Genomic DNA, 23,400 nt, shown 5'->3' with positions numbered 1-23,400 from the left:
CTTTGCCAAGTGTTAATGGAAAGTCAGCTACATGAAAAAGTATATTTTGATTTATGAACCAAAGTGATAACTATGCTTGTCAAGGACAAGAAGAAACCCAAATGAAAACCCCTCAGCAGTGACAGCAAAACATAAAGTTGTGAGATAGTTTCCTAAAACAATTGAATAATCTGTTTTCAAAAGAACTCACAAGCCTCTTCTTTTTCACCATAATGCCCAGAAGCTGAATACATCTTTCTGTATCGGTGTCCACTTCCTACTCAGGAAACACCAGCTACCAAGCGGAGTTTAGGTGTGGGAAGAGAGATCTGTCAGAGACTTCAAGAAATCCGGACGGCAATTTGCCATGGCTTTTGATTTAACTGACAATTGCTGAAATACTGGAGTTGTTGGCTGTAGTTTAAATCTCCATGATAAATTATCAATTTTCTTTCAAAAAGCAGTTAATAGGGCTTCCCCTCTCTACATGTTAACCTGATTTCTCTAGTGGAGCATGTATCTGGTTTTCTTTCAAAACTTGAAAACCTACCCAGGGATCCAGTCTGTGCATCCCTTGTTGCAGAGTGACCTTTGTTCAGGGAACAGGGCGCTGAATTACTTGGAGTTTGGTTCTCTGATTGACAGTGTATGCTTACATCTCAAGGCTCTGCTGCCTGGAGGTGCTTTAGAGGTGACCTTGGCTTGCAAGAGCACTGAAGTGGAGTCTTCTGGATTACATTCTTCGTCAAAATTAAACCACTGATCCAAATATTCAGACAGTGCCTCTGAGAAAAATTTAATTTACAGATCAGTAAAACAGAGTATAACAAAATCTGTTCACCTAATAACTGGTTAGCTGTTTTACTAATCTCAGGTTAAATAATCTGCTGTTGCTTGCTGTTCAACATTTCTCAAGTAGAGTACTGAAATTCTAATGTATACAATCTATTTTAATCAAAAAAAAAAAAAAAATCAGGGAGACCCAGGACCAATGGGCTTACCAGGACTGGAAGGACTCCCAGGGGAAAAGGTAGGACTCTTAAAAAGAAGTAATGGTGGCTTCTTCTTAGTGGACATTACCTGCAACTAAATGTTTTCTGAAACCATGTTTGAATTTTTTTTGTGTATTAACGATTCTGTGTGAAAAAGTCTTTGCACATTTATCTATACTTTTTTGCTTTACTGTGAATCTAAATCATATACTCCTCCAACATAACATTTCATTTTCTGCAAATGGAAAACTCTGTGTGGGAGGTCTTTTAATATTTTGTTGTCTTAACTTGGTAGAGCACTTCTGTACTTGATAGTCATATAGTTAACATGTTTCTCTGTATGGTCACTAGTTCCTTTTCTCTATCAAACATTGTCTTGTGCTTGCATTCCATCTGTCTTGTTCTCAGCCTTTTGCTTGCTAGTTGTGGAGGCCGATTATGAATTTAGCTTGTCATGAAATGCTAAAAATGTCAGTATTTTGATATTCATTTCTAAATATGGCAAAGTACAAAACATCAGAGAAATGAAAAAATCCATAAATATGCTTTCTGTCAGCAAAACCAATTTGATTTTGCCCATCAATTTAAGAAGAAAAATGAGTAAATTCTTTTGCAAATGAAGTATTTGTTCAGCTTTTTTAATTACATTATTCAATGACTTCATGCAAAAATAGTTTACTGAAACTTTTTTCACCAAAAAGCAATGTAAATTAAAGTTTCTCTCTTGATATCACTGTGCATTACTGCTACTTGTGCAGAGTGGGGAGTGACAAGATCTAAGGTAGATGTTTAAATTACGTGAGATGATTCTTGCTCTGTAATACTTCAATTTACAAGCAAATAAGAACTAGTCTGATTTCAAAATGAACAAACACAGGGAGATATTACAGGCCTAACTTAGACAAAGTGGGGACAGGAATTAAATAAAGGGAATAAGCAATGGATCAAATTGTATAAACCAGCTAAGTGAGTGTTTGGCCCTTTCCCAGAGTAAAAATATCTTTTCCTTAACTAAATTTGGTCAAAATTCCACATTTCTGGTGCAAATAAATGAACAGAATCTTGGAGCCTGCCAGTCCCAACAGTATAATGCATACTGGTTTTTAATATAGAGCTATTATGCACCTCTGTGCAGCAGAATTTCATCTTCCACCGACAAATGTTTGCTATAATTTCATGATAATTTCATGAACTGGTTTAAGAACTTTATGTCCTCTGGATAAAATGCCCCTTCCCTCAGCTGTGCTGACACAGTGGTTTGTGCAACCATGCTGCAAACCACATTGCTGAAAGCACCACAATAACCCTGAAAAAAAAAAAAAAAAAAGAAAAGAAAAAGTTGCAAGGGCAATGTTAGGAATTTTCAGTTTTGTCATCATGGCCACCATACAGGGAAAACACCACAAGTTCTGGGTCCAGAATAACCACTGGGACAGTGTGCAGTACTCCAGACAACATGCCCTACCTGATGCAGATAGTGCTCACTGTTCCAGAGGTGCATGTTGTGTCCCTCACTGAGGGACAAACATGCATTAAGGAACTTCTCTCAGCCTCCACAACAGGAGAGATTGAACTGTGGCCTGTAAGCAAGTTGCTTCCTCTGGACATGAGGTCAGACATTTAACTTGTCATCTGTCTACACTTCGTGTAACAGAGTTAAGTCTTTTTAATTAGCAGCATTGCCATTGTGCACCTGAGCAAAATTATGAGAATGAGACAAAACAGCATTAGTTACAAGAACAGAAACCAGAAATACCAACACTCCCTGAGGCTCTTCTGCACAGCAGAACATGTGTGTAGCTGTGCTGGCAGAGCTTTAGCAAATCTACTTCTGGTAATATAAACTCATCTCAGAAAAATATTGGCCTGTTAGTATGGCTTTAACAGTGCCAGGACTTTTCTGACATGAATATAGAAGCTAGGACCCTAATTTTTTCTTACATTTTTAACCAGTGTTACAGTAGCAAAGCGTAGTGCTGCAGACCAACACACGTCAGCAGTGGGTTAGAGCAAATACCGCTGAGTAGAGTTTTACCACTGTTGACCTCTGTCTGCTTTGGTTTATAGACCTCTCAAGAAAGATGAATTTATGCCCATAACTCATCACCTCCAGCAAAAAAATACCCCATTGTCTTAGCTTAAAGCATAGATGAAGATGGGTGTATGCTAAAATGAGGACCTTTGCCCCCCCAGAAAGGGCCATGGCACAAGCAAATTGAGGGTGCTGACTTTTAGTAAATGAATGAGCGGGTTGCAGGAAGACAAAAACTTCTTTGAAAGACACATCTTAAACATGGGGATGTTGACATGAAAGTGAATTACCCTGTGTGAATTTTGGTCATTGTCATGACTACAAATTGTAATTATTTGGACAACTTCAGATAAGTCAGGGACTTTCCATCCCTTTTCAAGGGAGGCCTGAAGCAGAATCAAAGGGATAGCATAGAAACATAATATAAGAGAACCTAAACAAAGGATTTTGGTTACTTGCTCAGGTCTGTAAAATGAGCCACTGGCAGAGATAAATATTAGCATTTAGCAGAGCCTGTATCTTGTCCCCATTTTCAGTTCGCTGAATAATCCTTCCTCAGGTTTTAATGGGAATACACAAACAAACTTCTGGTTTGATTGTTGCCATTTAAGTATAGATTTATCTTTTCTTCAGGGTGACCGTGGACCAGCCGGCACACCAGGAGTAGCAGGGACACCGGTATGTATGTTCATTAAGGAAAACTCAGTTTTTTAGAAGCTGAAAAAGCAGGTCAAGCAAGATGCTGAGCTGTAATCTCTACCACTGTGGGACATGAGTGCTTGGCTTATACTTTATAGGCAGGTAGGAAGATTGTGTTTTTCCTAAAGAAATTAGATTTTTAATAGCATTGAGGGTTCATATTATTATTAAAATGACAGGAGGGAGTGGTGTGAATACATGATAAAGCTGGAATTTGAAGCTGCATATGCTTAGCTAAGAAAGAATATGAGATTCTTCTCATTGCCTCTATTTAATATAGATAAAGACTTTTTCTCTGTTCATGGGCTTGCACAAATTTCTGAGCATCTTTCTATCACAAAGAAAAGTTATGAACACTAGTTATTGCAATCCACAAGGATCTGCATATCAAGTCAATCAAACATTTGCTTTAGGGAAATGCTTTGTCAGCATGTGGTATTCAGAGAGATTTCTGAAAGTCATCCAGAAACTTTGTTGTAGGTGAAAGTAAATGTAACTAATGATAAATTGAAATTATAATTATTCATTTGTGTTCCTAAAGGAAATGAATACATTATATTGCATTCACAGTTTAATAAAAAAAGTTTATCCATATTTCAGGAGGCAATATGGAGTTATTTATATGCAAATAGATTTATTATTAAATTTGGGCAGCTACCAATCCATTTAGGAGCTGTTTAAATTATAAATATGTGTTTCATGAAATAAAAAGAAGTTTGTGTCTATGCACTGTCATTTCCATTAGCCACTGATTTAGTCTATTTACTGTGAGTTCTAAGAGACAACATGATCTTAAACAGCTTCATTTCATTAGGTTCTCCTAAAGCAAATTGCACACTTAAAGGAAAAAGAGAAGTATTTCTCTGAGTTTTGTAGCAGATGTAAGGGTTTCAAAGTTTGTTGCTCTGAAATATATTTCACAATGTGAATAATAATGCAGTAGCTGGTTAGGATTATCACAATTGTTCATTCCCTGTGTATTTCCAAGTCATTGGATGTTGTCTATTCAAGTTGGATATGAAATATTTAATGAGGTCCCTTCATCACTGATGGAGTTGCATTCTGTTGATTATATTTAAATCTAATAAAATCCACCGAAATAAATTATGTCCTCCTGAAATTAATTTATATTTTATGCTAAGAAGTTTTAATTAACAAATTAATAGACATATGAAAAACAACTTTTTCAGTAGCCTAGGAAGAGTGTGAAACATATCCACATATCCTACTGGAAAATAATTTGTGTTCCTTCCCTGTCATTATTCCCTAGATTGAATAGTGGACTCTTTTTCCCATCTGAGAATATAAACCTCTTATTTACACTTTGGCACTTTGCTGAGATTGCTGGGATTATGAGGGAAGCTTGGGCTGAGGTTCTGCAAGCATTTCCATCAATGCCTATTTCCTCAGCACTTATCTTCAGTCCTGTTGTTCCCAAAGTTGTCACTGATGTTGATGTATTTGATTCCTCACTTGTACAAGTCACCTGAGGATCTGGTCTAATGCTATTTCTGGGAAATATAGATTGAAGTTGTTAAAAGAAAACCATTATATATATATATATATATAAAGAGAGAAAAGAAGATTTAAAATCAGCATCTAAATGATGAGATGAGAGAGGATTGTGAATTCTGACAGGCTGAACATAAAACAACAATAAAAGTGGCCAAAAAACAGAATGAAGAAATTTTGCAAAAGACATTAAGTCAGTAATAAAGTCATACACAAAAAAAAAAAAGTTAGGACTTGGAAGGACCTTAATCTTGATTTTACATATACCGTGATAAACTTTGATCTGCCTATGACTTCTCCTTGTGGAAATCGTGGTGTTGTAAAAGAAAACCTCATGAAAACATTATCTCAGTATTCAGAAAGTGTAAAGAAAACCCAGGGATTGAGTAACATTGTACAAAAGAGCAAGATTTTTCATTAAATAATGAACAAGAACATGAATATTTCATTCACATATATATTTTCTCTTATTTTTTACCTGGAGGAAAATTCTATTTTGCTTCCTAGTAATTTGAATCTGTAATATTCTCTGTTTGCAGGGAAAGCCAGGATCTCCTGGGTCCCCAGGGGTGCCAGGGGAACCTGTAAGTACAGATTTGAGTTCTGGACTCCTATGATAATACACGAATATTTCAAACACCTAATGCAAGATTTTACTGACAGATTTATGTGCATTTTCTTCTTTCTTAGGGTGAAAGAGGACCTATAGGAGATATAGGCTTCCCTGGTCCAGAAGGGCCACAAGGAAAACCAGTAAGGAATTTTATACTGAATATATACAAAAGGATGTTTTAGTTTATCAGAAGTTACACAAGAAATGACATTACATCTTGCTTTGTGTTAGTCTAGGTAATATCTGAAGAACACATTGAGCTGTAGGGCTCAGTATTAACCATCCAGAAAAGAATTCCTGGTATTGTGGTGTTTTAATAGTTAATTTTACTGAGATGTTGCCTTTAAAGGTCTTATGAAGGTCATTTGGATTTTGTTGACATAAAACTTCCTCTAGTAGTTTTTCCAGGGGGGGAGTATGAACCCAGAAATTTAACACAGTCTATAAAGGATGGGGTGACAGAATACATTCTCAGTTTCAGTTTAGATAGAGAAGCATGTGCTTCATGACTCTGAATATTTTGGCTCTTCTTTATACAGGTGATGCAACACTGCAACTGAGGCATTTGCTATTCACTTAAGATGTGTCTAATCTGACCTGTATATTTAATGAAAGTGTGACAGCAGTGTGGTCCGCACTGTCCAAGATGGTTTAAAACAACCTATTTTATATTCTATAAGGGTTTAGCTAGAATAGCACATAACTCATTATCTCCCCAGAAGCTTGGTGTTTTGGGGATGAGCATGAGAAGCAGACCATTGCAGCTTGTCAGCACAACCACACATTACACTTCTGCCTTGAAAGAAGAGACAATTTCTGTAACTTCAGCAGCAAATTAGCCCAAGGTGCCTAATCTGTATAAAACTCCACTTTGCAGTTTAAGAGGGAAAGAAATATTCCTGATGTCCTCATGCAAGTCCTTTTTTCTCACTCAGTGAAACAGCAGTGAGTTTGCTGCATGTGCAAATACATATACATCCTACTAAATTAAGCAGTGCCAGAGCATTTATCTTGAAATTATCTGGCATTGTGCAATTGTTAATATACTCTCTGACATTATTTTGGCCCATACCAACTAGGACCCTTAGATGGACCCAGTTCTATTTAATACTTTATTGATGATCTGGATGAGGGGATTGAGTGTATCATTAGCAAATTTGCAGATGACACCGAGTTGGGGGGGGAGGGCCTGTTGATCTGCTGGAAGGCAGGAAGACTCTTCTGAGGGACCTGGACAAGCTGGAGAGATAGTGTGATTCCAACAGGATGAGGTTCAACAAGGCCAAGTGCTGGGTCCTGCACTTTGGCCACAACAACCCCCTGCAGTGCTACAGGCTGGGCACAGAGTGGCCGGAGAGCAGCCAGGCAGAAAGGGACCTGGGAGTTTGGATTGACAGGAAGCTGAACATGAGCCAGCAGTGTGCCCAGGTGGCCAAGAAAGCCAATGGCATCCTGGCCTCTATCAGGAACAGTGTGGCCAACAGATCCAGGGAAGTGATTCTTCCCCTGTACTCCCTGTACCCCCTGTACTCAGCGCTGGTGAGGCCACACCTGGAGTACTGTGTCCAGTTCTGGGCCCCTCAGTTCAGGAAGGATATGGAGGGGCTGGAGCAGGTCCAGAGAAGAGCAGTGAGGCTGGTGAAGGGACCTGAGCACAAGTCCTATGAGGAGAGACTGAGGGAGCTGGAGTTTTTTAGTCTGGAGAAGAGGAGGCTCAGGAGAGACCTTACTGCTCTCTATAACTCCCTGAAAGGAGGTTGTAGCCAGGTGGGCGTCGGTCTCTTCTCCCAGGCAACCAGCAGTAGGACAAGAAGGCATGGTCTTAAGCTCTGCCAGGCGAGGTTTAGGTTGGATATTAGGAAGAAACTTGTATGAAGAGAGTAATCAGACATTGGAATGGGCTGCCCAGGGAGGTGGTGGATTCACTGTCGCTGGGGGTTTTTAAGATGAGACTGGATGTGGCACTTAGTGCCATGGTCTAGTAACCACGGCAGTGTTGGATCAAGGTCTTTTCCAACCTGGTTGATTCTATGATTCTATGATAATGTCACATTCCAGTTTGGAGGATAACATAGGCCTGGAACAGTTTCCAGCAAGAGGTATGAATGAGAGCACCCTCTTTTGGGAAGGAAATAGGTTTAGCCCAGGAGACCAAAACTGTGCTGTGCTAGAAGTCCTAAGAACCAGGGAGTGGATCTAGCCACTTAATATTAAGGCATAATCTCTGCAGCAGCAAATGGGTAATAGGGCATCAGGGCTAATATCTAGAATAAGAGAAATCTCTTCTATGGTTATATAATGACTACCTGGTACTGAAAAAGTGCATGTACAGGTCCATATTCCACATTTGCAAAATTTCCATATAACTCATCATTTAAAGTTGAATGCTCATAAAATTTGATGCACATCTTGATGGGGTTTGTATTTCTATATTATAACCACACACACTTCTGCCTCTGCAAACTTTAGAATATTTACTGATATGGCACCAAATATTGAGCTTTAGCCCTTATATTTTTTAAATACTTAAGACTATTTATTTTAAAATTGTTGTGTTTTGTCTTTTCTTTATAGGGAATCAATGGAAAAGATGGATTGCCAGGTCCTCCGGTAAGAAAACAAGTTTTTGTGTATTTTATTCTTTACAGATACCATAGCTGTTAATCCTAGGCAGTTGCTTTCAGTTCTGCTATCAAATGAATATACAACAAAGCCTTTAATTGATAGGTTTATCTTTTTTCAAAAACCATTTTTCAGGGTGCTGTGGGGAGACCGGGAGACAGAGGACCCAAAGGAGAACGTGTAAGTCCCCTATTATGATAACTTTTTCTCTTTTTACTGAGCTTTTAAGCACCTCATCATCACATATTTTATAGGCAAAACCAAGAACTTAATTCTTTGTAAACATCAAGCAGTCTCTTGACACCTAATATGTTTAGTCCTAGATACAGCTTTAAGGAATTAGAGTTGAATTGTCTTCTGCATTTGGAGGAAAAACTCATTTTATAGACTTTCTAACACAGTTGACCTGGAAAGTGTAAATTGATGAATCAGTTGAAAAATTGAAATGCAGCTGATCTTGTGGTGTTGTCAGACTTTGCAAAAGCTGTGAACTTGCCCTATTGTCATCCTTGGGATGTCATAAACACAAATCATGTTTATATAAAACAAGCTTGTCACACTTGGAAATGCCAGTGCTATGCCTTACTGCTTCCCAAACTCTTTAGACAGTTCTGTTTATGGTAACAAGATTGTGGTGGACAGGAATGATTACAGGAGTTGAGAGATGAGTTATTTTATGTGTGTGTGTATATATATATATATATACACACACACATATATATATGAGATGCTCTTATTATAATGTTGCTAAAGCCCTGATGTCCTAATCCGATGGACAGCACATTTGTCTGATGAATCAGAAAAGCATCTCCCTGTGTAATGTGGAAAAGGAAGTGCTGCTTTATGACACTGAAGAGACATGAGGTTTTAACCATTATTACAGTTTTCAGTGTTCTGGTTTTTGCCTTTAAGGACACAGGCCTGCATCTGTGAGAGATTGAAGTGAATACAGAAAATAAAGTCAAGGTTTTCTTGCAGCCACTATTACTGCTGTGCACCATACTCCTTCAGTTTGAGATCAGCTGTTACTGTTACAGAAAAGAGAAGCAACAAAATTCGAATGACAGAATAAAATTCTTGAGGTTTTCATGTCTAATAAAAGTATGTCCTCACGGAATCCATTTTAAGAAGGGATAAGCCACCTGGGCTGAAATAATCTTATATACCCTTGGAGTGACTAAACACTGCTGTTCTTATTTCTTTATAAACTGAGTGACAAAGTAGTTGAAAATACGTGATTTATACCAATCAGAAATGCAGTTTTCAAGTCATTTCAACACATAAAAGTACTAGTGGCTGGCTCATTTATTGCTATTGTCTGCATACCTTGATCACAGACTGTGAGCCTGCTGGACTAGAGCATGTAGAAATCCAGGAAAAACAGTAGTTCCTTCTGCATAGAACTTAGTACAAGATAAAATGTAAGAGATGGGAGAACACTAGAAGGGAGGAGGACTGAATAAATCAGCACCTTATGCAGAGTTCATAAAACACAAATGTCCTGAGTTTTGTACAATTCACAGTGGAGCGTTTAAAGAGGAATCTGGAGGAAGATATGACCTAGTTTTCTGTATTTTTACAAGGACCTTCTTCAAAACACAAAGAAAACACTGGAGGCAGTTAGAAACGCTTGTTTGAAAAGTTGCTGTAGTATTTGATTTACTTCCTACACATTGGCAGCCTGTAAAATGTGAATTGTTTAGAAGAGGATCAGCTTCAAACTGCCATAGCACCGTGGTCCAAGAGAAACCTGCCTTTTTCTTTATCTCCACTAGAAAAGCTATCTATACCTTCTCTGCAGGGTTCTAAACCTGAGAAACGTATATCATAGAATCACAGAATGGCCTGGGTTGTAAGGAACCTTAAATAATATCTAGTTCCAACCCCCCTGCCATGGGCAGGGGCACCTTTCACGAGATCAGGTTGTCCCAAGTCCCATCCAGCCTGGCCTTGAACACTGACAGGAGTGAAGTACCCACAACTTCTCTTACAACCTGTTACAATACCTCACCACCCTCACAGTAAAACATTTCTTCCTAATATCGCATCTAAACATTCTTTCTTTCAATTTAAAGCCAGAACACTTGTCCTATCACTACATGCCCTTGTAAAAAGTCCCTCTCCAGCTTCCTTTTAGGCCCCCTTTCGGTACTAAAAGTAACTTGTGTGCTAGTTGTCTCTTTGATTAACTAAAGTTTTGTGTAAATGAAGGCATAAAATATTAGGCTTCTATGGAAAGTTACAGGAAAAATCCTGGTGCCCTGTGCCTGTGTGAATTTGATCACCTAAATTTTACTTATGCCATAACTGACATTTCTAGATCCTTGTATAAGGGCTAAAACTTTCTGTACCCAAGTCCTGTCCCTGAAAAGTGGGTTACAGAGTCAAGCTGTTCTTTCTGTCATTGACTTCAACATCAAAAACATAAGAAAACATTTTCAGAGACAAGGTTTAGCCTATAAAATCAGCTTCCCCTCATGACTCAGTCTATTTCTGAACAGGCAAGAATTTTCTCTTCAGAATTCTTGGCTGACTTTTCCAGGTTTGTTCCACTATATGCAATTATTTTCTTTCTGTTTTTGTTTTACATAGGGAGATCAGGGTATTCCAGGGGACAGAGGTCCACAGGGTGAACGAGGGAAACCTGGCCCAACAGGAGAAAAGGGGGATGTGGGTCCTGTTGGCCCACCGGGAGACAGAGGCTATCCAGGATCACCAGGTCATCAAGGTCCCCCAGGTTCACCAGGACCCCCAGGGTTTCCAGTAAGTAAATAGAAGTTTACTTTGGTTGCTTGGGAGTTCATGCAACGTGAAGGTAGCATGTGCTGAGCAGTGCAAATTTAACTGAGCAATACCACAGTCTTAGAAAAACTGAGGCTTTCTCTCAGATAATTTCAGTCTTCAGGTAAGGGGTGGAAAAATATATCCAGATGATCTGGCAGTTCTTTTTAATAATTATTTTAAAATGTCTGCTATGAGTGAACTTTAATTATTTACTTGTTTAGTTCCTTCATATCAATATGACTACTCAATACAGTTAATTTTCACATTTTCTGTAAGCTTAAGAGCTAGAGTGTAAGTCTTTGCAAACGGGAAAAAAAAGGAGGCAGACAAAATTTATTCTCAGTTGAAGGGAAATCAGCATTTAAAAAGACAGTGGAATGCTGCTTGTCAGTTGCAGATATCTTAGTTTGTCTCCATGTGCACATAGGCACACATCCATGTTATGGATACTTTTTAACCTCAATTAGGTAAAGTAAAGCTAAAAAACTTTTCCAGTGATGTTATTGGTGCTGTGGTTCTGTTCTTGTTGGCTGTGCATCAAAGCAGTTAGTCCCTAGAGGGGGTGAGAAGTTGACAGGTGCTATGCAAAAGGCAAGTGAAGCATAGTCGTGTCACTGGACAGCCTTACTGTCTTGTGCAGGTTAATTTCCATACACGTAACATGCTGGTCATCTTGACAGCTGGGTGTGCCTCTTCCACTTCATGGCATTAGTATCTTTATAATATTATAATGTATTTGCAGTAAAGTGGCCTTTGCAGTTAAGTAAATAACACAAATATATTAAAACACTTATTTGTTGATGAAAGGTTTATATTTTTAATGCTAATTTCAGCATTTTTTATTTTTGTAGCATCATAAAGTTCACTCTGTATGTTCTTTTTGATGCATATCACCTTTCTTTTTCCTCATCAGGCTGATGCAGTTTCACTTGAAGAAATAAAAAAATATATCAAACAAGAGGTTCTTAAGGTTTTTGAAGGTGAGAAAATGAAGTATTATACACCTAAATATAAATCTTAAATTCTGCTCGAAATTTCTTTAGATGTCATCTATCTTAAGCTGCTGCCTTGTTGCTGTAGCGATGTTGAACAAGTCTACATAATTCTGTTTAAACAATTAGAAGCTATAGTATCTGTTAACCAGAGTATTTCCTTATGTAAAAGATTAGCATTAAAAGGTAGTCTGCTCCAAATCATAATACCAAGCATAGGTATGTATCGCTGTAGTTAATATATGCAGATACATATATATCTACAACATATCATTAAGACATTGAAGAGTTACTAAAGCAGAGACAATAGAAATATCTAATTTTTTTGCCCTCTTAGTGAGTGACTATTTAAATGAGAGGAAGGCTTGATAGCTTTCAGTCATCCTGGTCTAAACTGCTGTGCAGTTTGCTCAGCAAATATCCCTGCTGAGTTCCACAGCTCCCTTGCAAGATCAACATCTTCTGGCTCACTTTCAGGCTAATACCAGATTCATCCACGGCCTTTGTATTATGTAAGATTTCTTAGATGTCTGAGTCCATACTCTGAAAAGGAAATATTTTTCTTCCCCAGCATTTCCTTAGTCATGGTTGCAAAGCTGTGACTCAGGTAGGTGTCTGAAACAAGATTCTGCTTGAACACCCCTTAACAGTAGCTTCTCTTCCATTGCAAAACGCATTTCTTATGTCTTCAACTTCTCTATTTTGTCATTAATATTTGTGGATAAAACCCATTTTATCTTTTAGGGATAAAAGAAATAATATAAAGCTTGGGGCTTTTTAACCTGTTCAGGTAGTTTTTCACTTTATAACAAGGCTATCATTTTGTGTATTTTCACCCTTCCCCAGATTGCTATCCCTCAGGAGTTCAACTTACTATGTATTTCAAGAGCAGTTTGTTGGCTGAAGTCACCTCCTTCTCCCATTTAAATAGTATTTAGTCTATTCACAGAAAGAAGGTGCCCTGCCTACAGGGAATAATGGAGTTTTGTCTTTGTAGCCATTGCATTTTCTACACCTCAGTAGTGTTCCCGCAGATCTTCCATTTTTTGACATAGTTTCACTTTGCCTGCTTTCTGTCACCTTGCTTCTTTTTTGTTTGATGTCCACTCTATTCTGATTTTTTTCTTGAATCTTAAAACTCCACCACAGAAAATACATACTATGTTATATAATGTTTAGGTTTTTAATCTGTTGTTTTAAAAGAGACAGAGTCAAGATTAATACCTATTTTTCTGTCTCTAATGAACACTAAAATGTTACCAAGTGCACTTTATTCCACCAGCGTGAACAGTTCATCCTGAAATATTTGCAATTAATAATCTTTGCTGAGAACTTTCAGGTTTTTTCACAACTGTTTTCAGGGTTTCAGTACATTCCAAGAACCTTTCTTGGTATTTAACCTCTGCTTTGCAACTTAATATGAGTTATGAACATATGAGGTAGCTCTTCATAGGTGTGCTAAGTAATAATTATTCTGTGTTTATGTATTTTAAGTACCTCCATGAACAGGAGTCAGAAGTCATTTAAAATGTTGAAATACATTAGTAATAGAGATTAGTAATAGAAACTTTAATACAAATTCATTCTGATTATTTCAAAGGGTAAAGACTCAGACATGAGTCTGAGTTGGAACTGAAGGTCTCAGTGCGTATTGGAGTATTCAGTACCTTGACGTTAAGGAGGACTGAACACCTTACTTCCAGAAAATTTAGCTGGTGCTCTGGGATTTACCTGTCATTTGCTAGCAGATTTCTTACTCACTTTTCCTTGTGTCTTTTATTAATGAAGAAAGGATGGCTCAATTTGTATCCCAGCTGAAGCTGCCTGCTGCAATGCTTGCCTCCCAAGCTCATAGTAAACCAGGGCCCCCAGGAAAAGATGGGTCACCAGGGCCACCAGGAAATGATGGTTTGCCAGGGCCACCAGGAGAACGTGGAATTCAAGGTAGGAATTCCAAAAAATGTTCCCATAAATTCTATCTAGAAATCCATGTACACTTGCTAATGATTAAGTAAGCCAGGACTACCTATCTAGCTTCCTAATGATTAACTTTTAAACTTATGTACTTACGTTTTTCCAGACTAGATCTAAATATTAACCCATAGTAAATGTGTGGATTTTACTGATTAAAAACTCCTAATCAGTGCATTTTATTCTAATAAGTGATAAAGTTAATTATTGACAGATATCTAAAGCTGATGGAACTACTGTAGCACTTATTTTTTCCTCCAAAATATTATAATAAGGAAGAAAAACTATGCCAGCACTCTAACTGTTTAGATCCTGCTCCATATTGACAGACAATCTTATTTATGAAAGAAAATTTGATCTTCGGTCTGAGTGCTCTCAGCTTTGATCCTGAGACAACACAGGGGAGGAAAAACTCTTTTAGTTAGAAGCGAATACTCTTTTAGAAGTAAAACTGAAGTATTACCACCTGAGTTCTTCTTACCATGAATAAATCTATTTTCACAAAAAAATTCAGAGTAATCAGCTTTTTGCTATCCCCCAAAGGGTAATTTGTGCATCACAATGCATTGGGATAGTATAGGACTTCCATTTCACTGAACTGTCTTTTACTGCAAAATTGGCTTTGAGGGATCCATTTTCATTGTAGTTGTGCTCTATTGTAGAGTCAGCCTTTCAGAGATTAAAAGGCAGTGGACAACAAGCTAAAAGGAAAAAAAAAGAATTTATCGATGAATAGTATTTTTGCGTGTGTTATATGTAATTTGCAGTTTATCTGTAGGTAGTTCTTTATTATCTTTTGTTAGTTTGGTCTGCTCTGAAGTCAGACCAAGTCAGACTGGAATGAAGAAAATGAGTGCAAAACTGAAGATGTGTGGATCCTAAAGCTATCAGAAGAACAAAGACTTACTAACATTGATAAGCACAAACCCCTGACAGAAGCTTGAAAAATGTCATGAGATCAGAATGAGAAGAACAAGAATAAAGGATCAAGGAAACCAATAAAAGGCTTAGAATCTTACAACACTGACTTCATCGTTACCCAAATATTCAGATTGCCATAAATAATCCATTTCACTGTCAGTGCCAGATTGTTCAATGATGATGTATGTGGTGAATAGTCTCAGATGCTTCTGGGAAGTGAAACATTGTACTAGATTTCCTTTCCAGCTAGTCAGCATAAAGAGTAAAAGATGACAGCTATGGTTTTTTTTTGGGGGGGGGGATGGGGAGTAAAAAAAGAAGAAAAAAAAAGCAGCTTTTTCATGCCTTATGCTTCAGTAAAAGTAGTGCCCTGTATACACAGGATTTCAATTTGTTTTACTGTTATGCTCAATACTCTTTTTTGGCTTGTAAAAGGTAAGCTAAGTGAGAAGCATTTAATTCTCTGATACTTCAAGATATATGAAAATACACTTGCAAGGAAAGAAAACAAAATGTTTATCTTACCTTTTTTACTCTCTGAGTAAGAAATAGTCCTGTAAGAGAAGCACACTTGCAAATACCCTTCATGCCTTATTCAGTTGTGCCTGTGCATGGTATTGCTTTGTACCAAGAGTAAAAAGAAATTCAAACCTCTGAGCAGATTGAAAATTATCCTTCTATATTCCAGCTTGTTTTCAGCCATAAAATACATAGCAAGCAAGACTTCTTGGAGAAACACATTATGTGCATATGTGGCTGAGACCATCAAGGTAGCATGTTGTGTGCACAAGTCCTAATACACATTTGGTATTGACTGACAGATACTCCTTATTATATTTCTCTCTTGGGTGTAAGCCAGATTGCCAACTCCAGAGATTTGTTGTCTGCAGTAATATGTGTCTGGGCTGACAGAGTGAGTCACTTGTCCCAGCAGACAGTGTGAAGAAGTAGATGCTTCCAGTGAGCAATTAACAGGACCTGTCCTGTTTGTGATGCTGCATGCTGAGCAGAGAGCCTACTAGAGCCAGCCAGCAGGAAAGGCAGGTGTATCAGACACTGTGTGTCCAAGGAGGTGTTTAAATTTACTTATGGATTCATAGGGGCCCCTCTATACACCCTGAGTGTCCTACCAGTTTCCCAGGGAAATTGTCGGGAATGACTTGGCTGGATTTACACCAGAACCTCCTTCTGCACAGCAAATCAATATATTGGGGGTTAGTCCCAGAAGGAGAAAACATAGGTACTAACTTTTAGAAATGTAGGCATGGTTTTCAAAAATTGTATTGAAAGAATAGCTAGACTCCTGTGCATAGAGTCATCCCCTTCTAAAGAAGTCCAGAATTCTTACCTCCTGGCCTTCAGCAAGGTTGTTCATAGTGTTCCTCAGATACTTCCCAATGGTTCAGGTACAAATAATTTATAGGATGGTCTCAGTAAAAATATAGCATGCAAGCAAAATATAATGAAGAATTGCAACTTCAATTATGAAACACATAAATGGTATTCACATAATGACTGGAAGATTTTTATACTTATATATATTTCTTCATTTTAAAAAATAACCTATGGCATATGCATCAGCAAGCTGATACCCTGAGGCAGCGTTACTGGTGAAATGTACAGCATTTGTTTAAGGGGGAACAGAGGAATTTGACTCTATATGAGTTTTAAAATATGTCAATATCTCATAGAGAATTAGAAAGTTTATTTCAAGACTTTACAGACAAGCTCTAGCAATGTCATACATTTGCAAACAGTCAGCTTGTCATGTGTTAGAGGATCTAGCTCAATTGACTTCAGTGACTTAATTGGATTTTTAAAACTGTAATAGTAAGTCACTTTTGGTCCATTAGATGAAATGCACCTTGGGATAATTCTGCAATCTAGATATCCTTTATGTTACTATGACTATTGATTTTTTTCTCACTAGAGAAAAGATTTCGTCTCAGTTAAAATTCACTCTTTCTATCAAATTAAGGAAATTAGTTTGTTATAGGTCCTCATAACTCATGGTAGCCTCAAGGAATCAAGCATCACAGTTCAGAAAATAAAAATACCATGCAATGAATAGTGAAAGCTCCTTATCTTCATTGGCAATCTCTATTGTAAAATTTATGTCTCTTACAATTTATAATTTGTAGAGTGGAAGCGTGTAGAAACCTTGGCTGGCATCAGGAACCCATTGTAGTGGATGTTGTTCAGACAAAGTCACTATTCTGAAATAGCTGTGCTGGTTTCAACAGTTACCATCTTGTAAAATGTTCTGTGCTGCGGAAGTTGAAGTAAACCTGTTTTACTTTGATTTGAACCCCAGGACTGTAACACACAGAAGGAATTCGGAATATATACTGGAGGCTGGATGAGAGGATGCTCTTAGCACCCTCTCTGTTGCTTTGCAGTCTTTTCTTTTTAAGAACACAGAGTATTTGCATGGTAAAACACAGTGGGTACTTTGGTCTCATTGTTCCCTGATATGGTAATCTGTTTGCCTCGTATTTGTATTAAAGAATGTCAAATTTCTCTAGATAAGTACTTGACATGCTACTTTCAAATGCTGTGTTGTCCATGCTGATGGAAGAGGGTCTCTGTGATAGAGGTGGAATACCTTCTGGAGCAGTTTAAATACCTTTTACCTCCAAGTTCATAGACATGAACTTGGGTCATTTCCGTGTGGAGCTGAGGGTGTTGCGGTAGTGACACTTCTGACTATGATGTCTGTGGGAAGCATCAAGTGGAGAGCTGTATGTCAGCTGTCACTACTCACCTATGAGCAGAACTTTATCCATTTGAACACCTACCTGGTACATATTGCTACCAAGTGGTTAGCATACTACCCATGGTTGGGTATGTGTTTATAATAACAAAACTTTTGAGTTGCAGAAATCTCAACAAAACTTCTGGAACCTGAGTGAAAGGCTTTGCTAAAACAGTTGCCTTTTGGATTAAGCAGGTGCCTCTTACTGGAATTGTAATTCCACCAGTAAGATAGCATCTTATATGTGCCTTTACATTAAAAACAATAAATCAAAATCTAATTTATGTGTATGGTAATACTTTCCTTTGGCTGTGTATGAATTTGCCACTTTAAGCTCAGAAAGAAGGTGATAAAAGTGCAATCATGGTCCTGCTTATAAGCAAAATATACCTCATTAAAATCAAAGATTTTTCTGCCAAAATTACACATTACATTGTTCAGATTGTTTACATATAGGTCTGTTTACTAATACACTGGCATCCCATTAAATAAATCCTTACTGTCAGAAAAGATATCTGGAAATTTTTGTATCAAACTTCAGTGTCAGCAGAACTTTCCTGCCACTGTGTACAAATTACACCTTTGCATATGTATTTGGATACAGCCAGTAATGGTTTACACTACCCTGGATCATGTATTTGTATTGGCAGGCTGATCTTTGTCCAATAGTGATTTTGTGTTTTTTTCCTTATTGTCTTGAATTCCAGTGATGTTTACAGAATCATTCAGTCTATCTTAGTGCCTTTCAGTTACGGTGTGTCAGAGACCTACAGTAACGGTTATCATGGAAATTGTAAATGTGGTATATGTTATCTGTGATTTCTCTCTCTTCTCCATAACTAAAGAAACAGAAAAGCAACTTATTAGTGGCAGCACTGCTTTGTAAAATTACAGTTTAACTCTGTGTGTAGTGGGAAATGAACTGTAACTATTGACTGTAAATTAAAAAACATAGAGAAATATATAATAAATAGGACACTTAATGGTTGTGTGAATCCTGTGGTTCTATGATTAAGCTTTTCAAACAGTAGCCAAAACAGCATTGCACAAGATGATTCAGAGCAAAACAACTTGATGTAGTTATAAACACTACTGTGGTCATTAAAGAGCAAAACCAGTATTCAAAATTAAGTACAAGCACCTGCATATTCCTTTTTCTCAGTCATTATAGCTTGTGTGCATATATGCCTTGTACAATTCTGCTTAACACAACTCAGTGACCAGAATGCATGATTAATATTGTTTGTTTTTCTGTGAGCTTTTAAACTGTTGATTTCCTTTAGTTATGTTATGTATGTCACCCTGCATGCATTTTCTAATGTTTTTGCCTCCCTGTAATTTCCTTATTGCAGTGCTGAGGGAAGATTGATGCTCTGTTTTGAAACCTAGAATGGTTGAAATAGATAATAGACTCTACTGAAGTGTATAATGAGCTTTTGTGTAACAGAAAGCTTGAATGCTCTGAATTGAATACCATTCCTACTGCATTGTGTCTGTTGTAACAACCCTGAATTGGTACCCACAGTACCCACAGTAGTCTCTTTCTGGAATATCCTGTAAGGTACCACTGTTGCCATAGACCACAGCACATTGACAAGACAACCTTTGCCATTCACCTTCCAGTGCCTGTTAATCTTCATGAGACATCAGGTGGATTGACACCACCATGTTGGCTGGTCAGCTGTGACTCTTCTCTTTGAATTCAAACTGAGTTACACTTCTTCACAAGAGGAATTTTATTGTATGGCTTAGACAATGCTAGAAATATACTGGTCCCTTATGCAGGACAAATTTCATTCCAAATGTGACCAGAAATTCAAATTAATCCTCAGTATTTGTCACCTTACACGTCTGAGGTGCTGGGGAAGGAAGAAGGTTTCCTTGGAAGGAAGATGGTTTCCTTATAATCTCTTGTAAAGTAATGGGTTGTGGCAGGTGTCACACTTGTTCCTTTAAAAATGCCTTCATCCCCTGACCTGCATAATTTACATGATCTGAACAGAAAAGGTACATTAGTAGATGGATTCTTAACTTGAAATATTAAGGAAAATGCTTTACCAATAGCCACGAGTCCTCTGCTCTGAAGCAGCCAGAGTGTTTCCAACTAATAAGACACTTTAAAAGCAGTTCAAGGAAAAAGAAAAAGGCATTGGTCGTGAGTTGCAGCACCTGAAAAGGTGGAGGCTATTTAGATAAATACAAAGCGATGGCCTGTGAAGAAAATGAACTACGTTATTCAAAGTATAATTAGTAATCACACTAATCAAGTAGACCTTGAACCTGAAATCTGCACAAGCTCTAAAGATGCCTCATTCCACATGAGGGCTACTAGGTAATGCTGACAGGGGAGTGGGTCTTGTCTCACATACAGGGGAATGTCTAAGCATAAAACTGCCAGTTTACAGTCTAAAAAGTGCAAATGTAAGGATTTGTGTAGAACAGAGAGGGTGAAGTCTTGCTCAGTTTGTGGGCTACGAGAGAAGGACTGGTCAGACTGCAGATGGCCTTTGGATTGCTGCCTTACGTCACTTGATTGAACAGGGAACACCAGAGCAGAATATGCATTTGGGTCTTTATTAGAGGAGCTTCAGAAAGGTAACTTAAAATCTTGGAGAAAAGTCCAACCAGTGAACAAAGCAAGAGTCCTTTGGCAGAGGATGCAACAGTTACTACTAGAAATCCTCATATTTTCCAGAAGGAACTTAGAAACTTAAAAGCTGTCTTAGGAAAAAATACCACTCTCTGAAAAAGAAGTGAGCATGTGCTTTTCCAATTACATTTGTGTTGGTAATTTCCTGTTACAAAGGTATATAGAAGATCACTGTTTATAATAAGAGGGTGCTCTTATTTTCATATCTTTATTCTGTGTAGGTTATAGAGGACAGAAAGGGGAAAGAGGCGAGCCTGGAATTGGACTGCCCGGTAACCCTGGACCACCTGGCCCTGCAGGTACAAGTCTCCAGATTTATTTCTGTTATTATTATTTATGAACTAATGGGCCTTTCTCTCATTTTTCACATTGGTTTTACACCCCTGCCTTTCCTCCCAAGCTGAGTCATAGCATGAGGTCAGACCCACCTGCCTTCTTGTGGATGAGCTGGTGTGCAGCTGACTGTCAGTGATAAAATGCGGGACACTACGCATGTTTTGGTGAGGATTCTACTAATTCTAACTTTGTTTTACCAGCTGCCGGCCTGCCAGGTCCACCAGGAACACCAGGCTCACCCGGACCACAGGGACCACCTGGACCCAGTGGGAGATGCAATCCTGCAGATTGCTATTACCACATATCACAGACTCGGTCACACACCAGCAGAAAATAAAAACCCTCTCCCCCAGACACTTGGGTTCATAATCACTTTTCACTCCTCCCAATAAGTTAATTTAATTTTTTAAATATTTGGTGCATTTTTATTTTTTTTTCCTCGACACTGCATGGTATATAGATAATTTGTAAGGCACAAAATTGAGCTTTTTTCTATGTTTTTTGCAGTGTCGTAATTAAGAAATGATGATGTATATTTTCCAGAGTGCATTCCATGTGTTGTTTCTCATATTTATTTTGCTTAGAACAGAAAATAGGCACAAATAATTTTCATCAACCTTCTTTCTTCAAACAAAAAATATTTTGTTATTACTTAAGACATTATGTATGCCCCAGTAAGTAAGCTGGCTTTATTTTTCTTGCTGGTGGTGAATTTTAAATCAAAAATATACATTTCTGAAGTTTCAAAGCGTACTTGTTCGTGGCGAACGCAGGACCTGAGCTGGAGCACTGGGAACTCTTTTCAGACTAAACATTCATGTCCCTCGAGGAGGCTCTGGCACACCTTCTGAAAAGGGTCTTTGTTGTGCATCACAAATGCTGCCCACCATTTCAGTCACGTCCAAGATGTTGAAGAAGGAGACGAAGATGTGTTTATGATCTCCCTAATCCCATCCAACGCTGAGCTTCACACTGACTGAAAAATCGCCAGGTGTAACCTCAGGAAGTGTCTCTCCTGAGTGGATGTTGTCCCAGCTTGTATGTTCATTTAGTCATGGCTACATGCAGTCCAGATATTAAACTGCAAAGGGCTGGTGTTGATGTTCCCAACTGAGAACTGGCATGTATTCTGACCATCACATGGACTAAGTGTACCATTGTTGCCTGTAATCAAGCTACTCTGCCATTAGGTCTGCCTACAGCAAAGGTGACCCCTTGCTTTAGAGCAGAGAGTGGTGGGTAACAGTCCAAGATGGGAACTTCACAAGCCTCTGATCTTGGCAGTGGTACAGTTTTCCTCTTCCTCCTGCAATAATCACGTGCTGAAATAAGCTTGAGAAGAACATGGAAACTGTAGAGTGTAAAATTCACAGGTCCTAGTAAATCGCAAAAAAGTCACTTGAGTGCAAGAAAGATTTGGAAAAAAGTACAAAACCCTCCTTGAAAGGTGTAATACCAAGAGCACAACTGCAGACAGTTTTCAGGCAATGAGTAAATCCTACAGGACCAGACAATGTCAGCCAGATAGAATGAAGTGTACATCCTGTAGAGCTCAAAGAGTTGAGCAAAAGAAAATCTGGAGAAAATTAATCACACAGAGGCTGGTTGTGAAAAGGAGGGAGGAGACATGGCCAAAGTTTCACTTCTGATTATTAGGAAACAGATCATTCTAGGTTAGTCCTGTGGAATTTTCTACAGTGCAATAGAAAGTGAAGGTGCTATGGGAAGAACGAACACAGATAGCTATAACCCAAAACCTCAAAATACATCTGTAGTGCAAAGCCATACTGAGGGCTCTCATTCTGTCATTAGGAAGCCGGGCACCCTCCCACATCAGGCAGAAAAATGGTTTTGATGACTTTGTGTTTGAGCAGTACGGAGCTGCCAGGGAAGCATTCTCACACTGGAAGTGCTGGCTTTCAGAGAAGCTGTTGTGAAACATGAATCTGGCTGAATTCTTGGTTTTGCTGAAAAACAGTTAAGGAATGACCAGTGTGAGTCTTTAAAAACAGAAATACACTGGCATTTGTTCTGAATAGAGTTCCTAACACTTGCACCCAGAATGAGATGAAAGCAAGAGGTAAAAGAGTTAACCCAGGCAGCTGAGGAGCTCAGGCACATATTCTGAGGGGGAAAGCACACATCCCTGACATATTCATCAATTAGATGTTTGGATGAAAGAGGGTGCTTGCTACAAAGAGATGTTAAAGGAAACATAAGGATGAAAAGCTGAGAATAAACAACCAGGACAGACAAGGGCAGCAGGAAAGAGGAGGATGCTACCTAAAGGAAATGTAATACACCCTACAGCTGGGGACGCCCTGTGGGGTCAGGGTGGTTTGTATGTCCCTCGTGTGGTTGGGAACAGATAGATCAAAGCCCCCCAGCAAACCCCAATCCTCACACCTCCTTTTCTGCTCATCCCTCCCATCCCTTGGGAGGCAATAGCTGCCCCTTCTTTAGGCCAGCACATCCTCCGCTCTACGGGCAGTGGGCGCCTGTCCCACCAGGGTGAAGGTGCAGGACAAGTGGTCCTGCCTGT

At 38.5% G+C, this 23,400-nt stretch overlaps 1 protein-coding gene across 4 annotated transcripts in view; it reads left to right on the top strand.

Moving 5' to 3' along the window:
- COL19A1 (collagen type XIX alpha 1 chain) overlaps window positions 1-21,889 on the top strand; it is a 186,942-nt gene extending 165,053 nt beyond the window's left edge. For all 4 annotated transcript variants that reach the window (XM_027713247.2, XM_039388955.1, XM_027713248.2 and 1 more), the window contains 11 exons: window positions 956-1,009; window positions 3,637-3,681; window positions 5,754-5,798; window positions 5,905-5,967; window positions 8,402-8,437; window positions 8,585-8,629; window positions 11,042-11,212; window positions 12,147-12,213; window positions 14,014-14,169; window positions 20,744-20,821; window positions 21,059-21,889. In XM_027713247.2, the coding sequence (XP_027569048.2) occupies window positions 956-1,009; window positions 3,637-3,681; window positions 5,754-5,798; window positions 5,905-5,967; window positions 8,402-8,437; window positions 8,585-8,629; window positions 11,042-11,212; window positions 12,147-12,213; window positions 14,014-14,169; window positions 20,744-20,821; window positions 21,059-21,195 (897 nt within the window). In that variant the 3' untranslated portion in view covers window positions 21,196-21,889. The remainder of the gene's footprint in view (window positions 1-955; window positions 1,010-3,636; window positions 3,682-5,753; window positions 5,799-5,904; window positions 5,968-8,401; window positions 8,438-8,584; window positions 8,630-11,041; window positions 11,213-12,146; window positions 12,214-14,013; window positions 14,170-20,743; window positions 20,822-21,058) is intronic.
- Window positions 21,890-23,400: the final 1,511 nt, after the last annotated feature.

Source organism: Pipra filicauda, unplaced genomic scaffold (genome assembly GCF_003945595.2).
Source record: "Pipra filicauda isolate LSUMZ 115617 unplaced genomic scaffold, ASM394559v2 scaffold123_size2130275_pilon, whole genome shotgun sequence".
In the NCBI taxonomy this organism is placed as follows: Eukaryota; Metazoa; Chordata; class Aves; order Passeriformes; family Pipridae; genus Pipra; species Pipra filicauda.
This window is presented reverse-complemented; position numbering and strand designations above follow the sequence as displayed.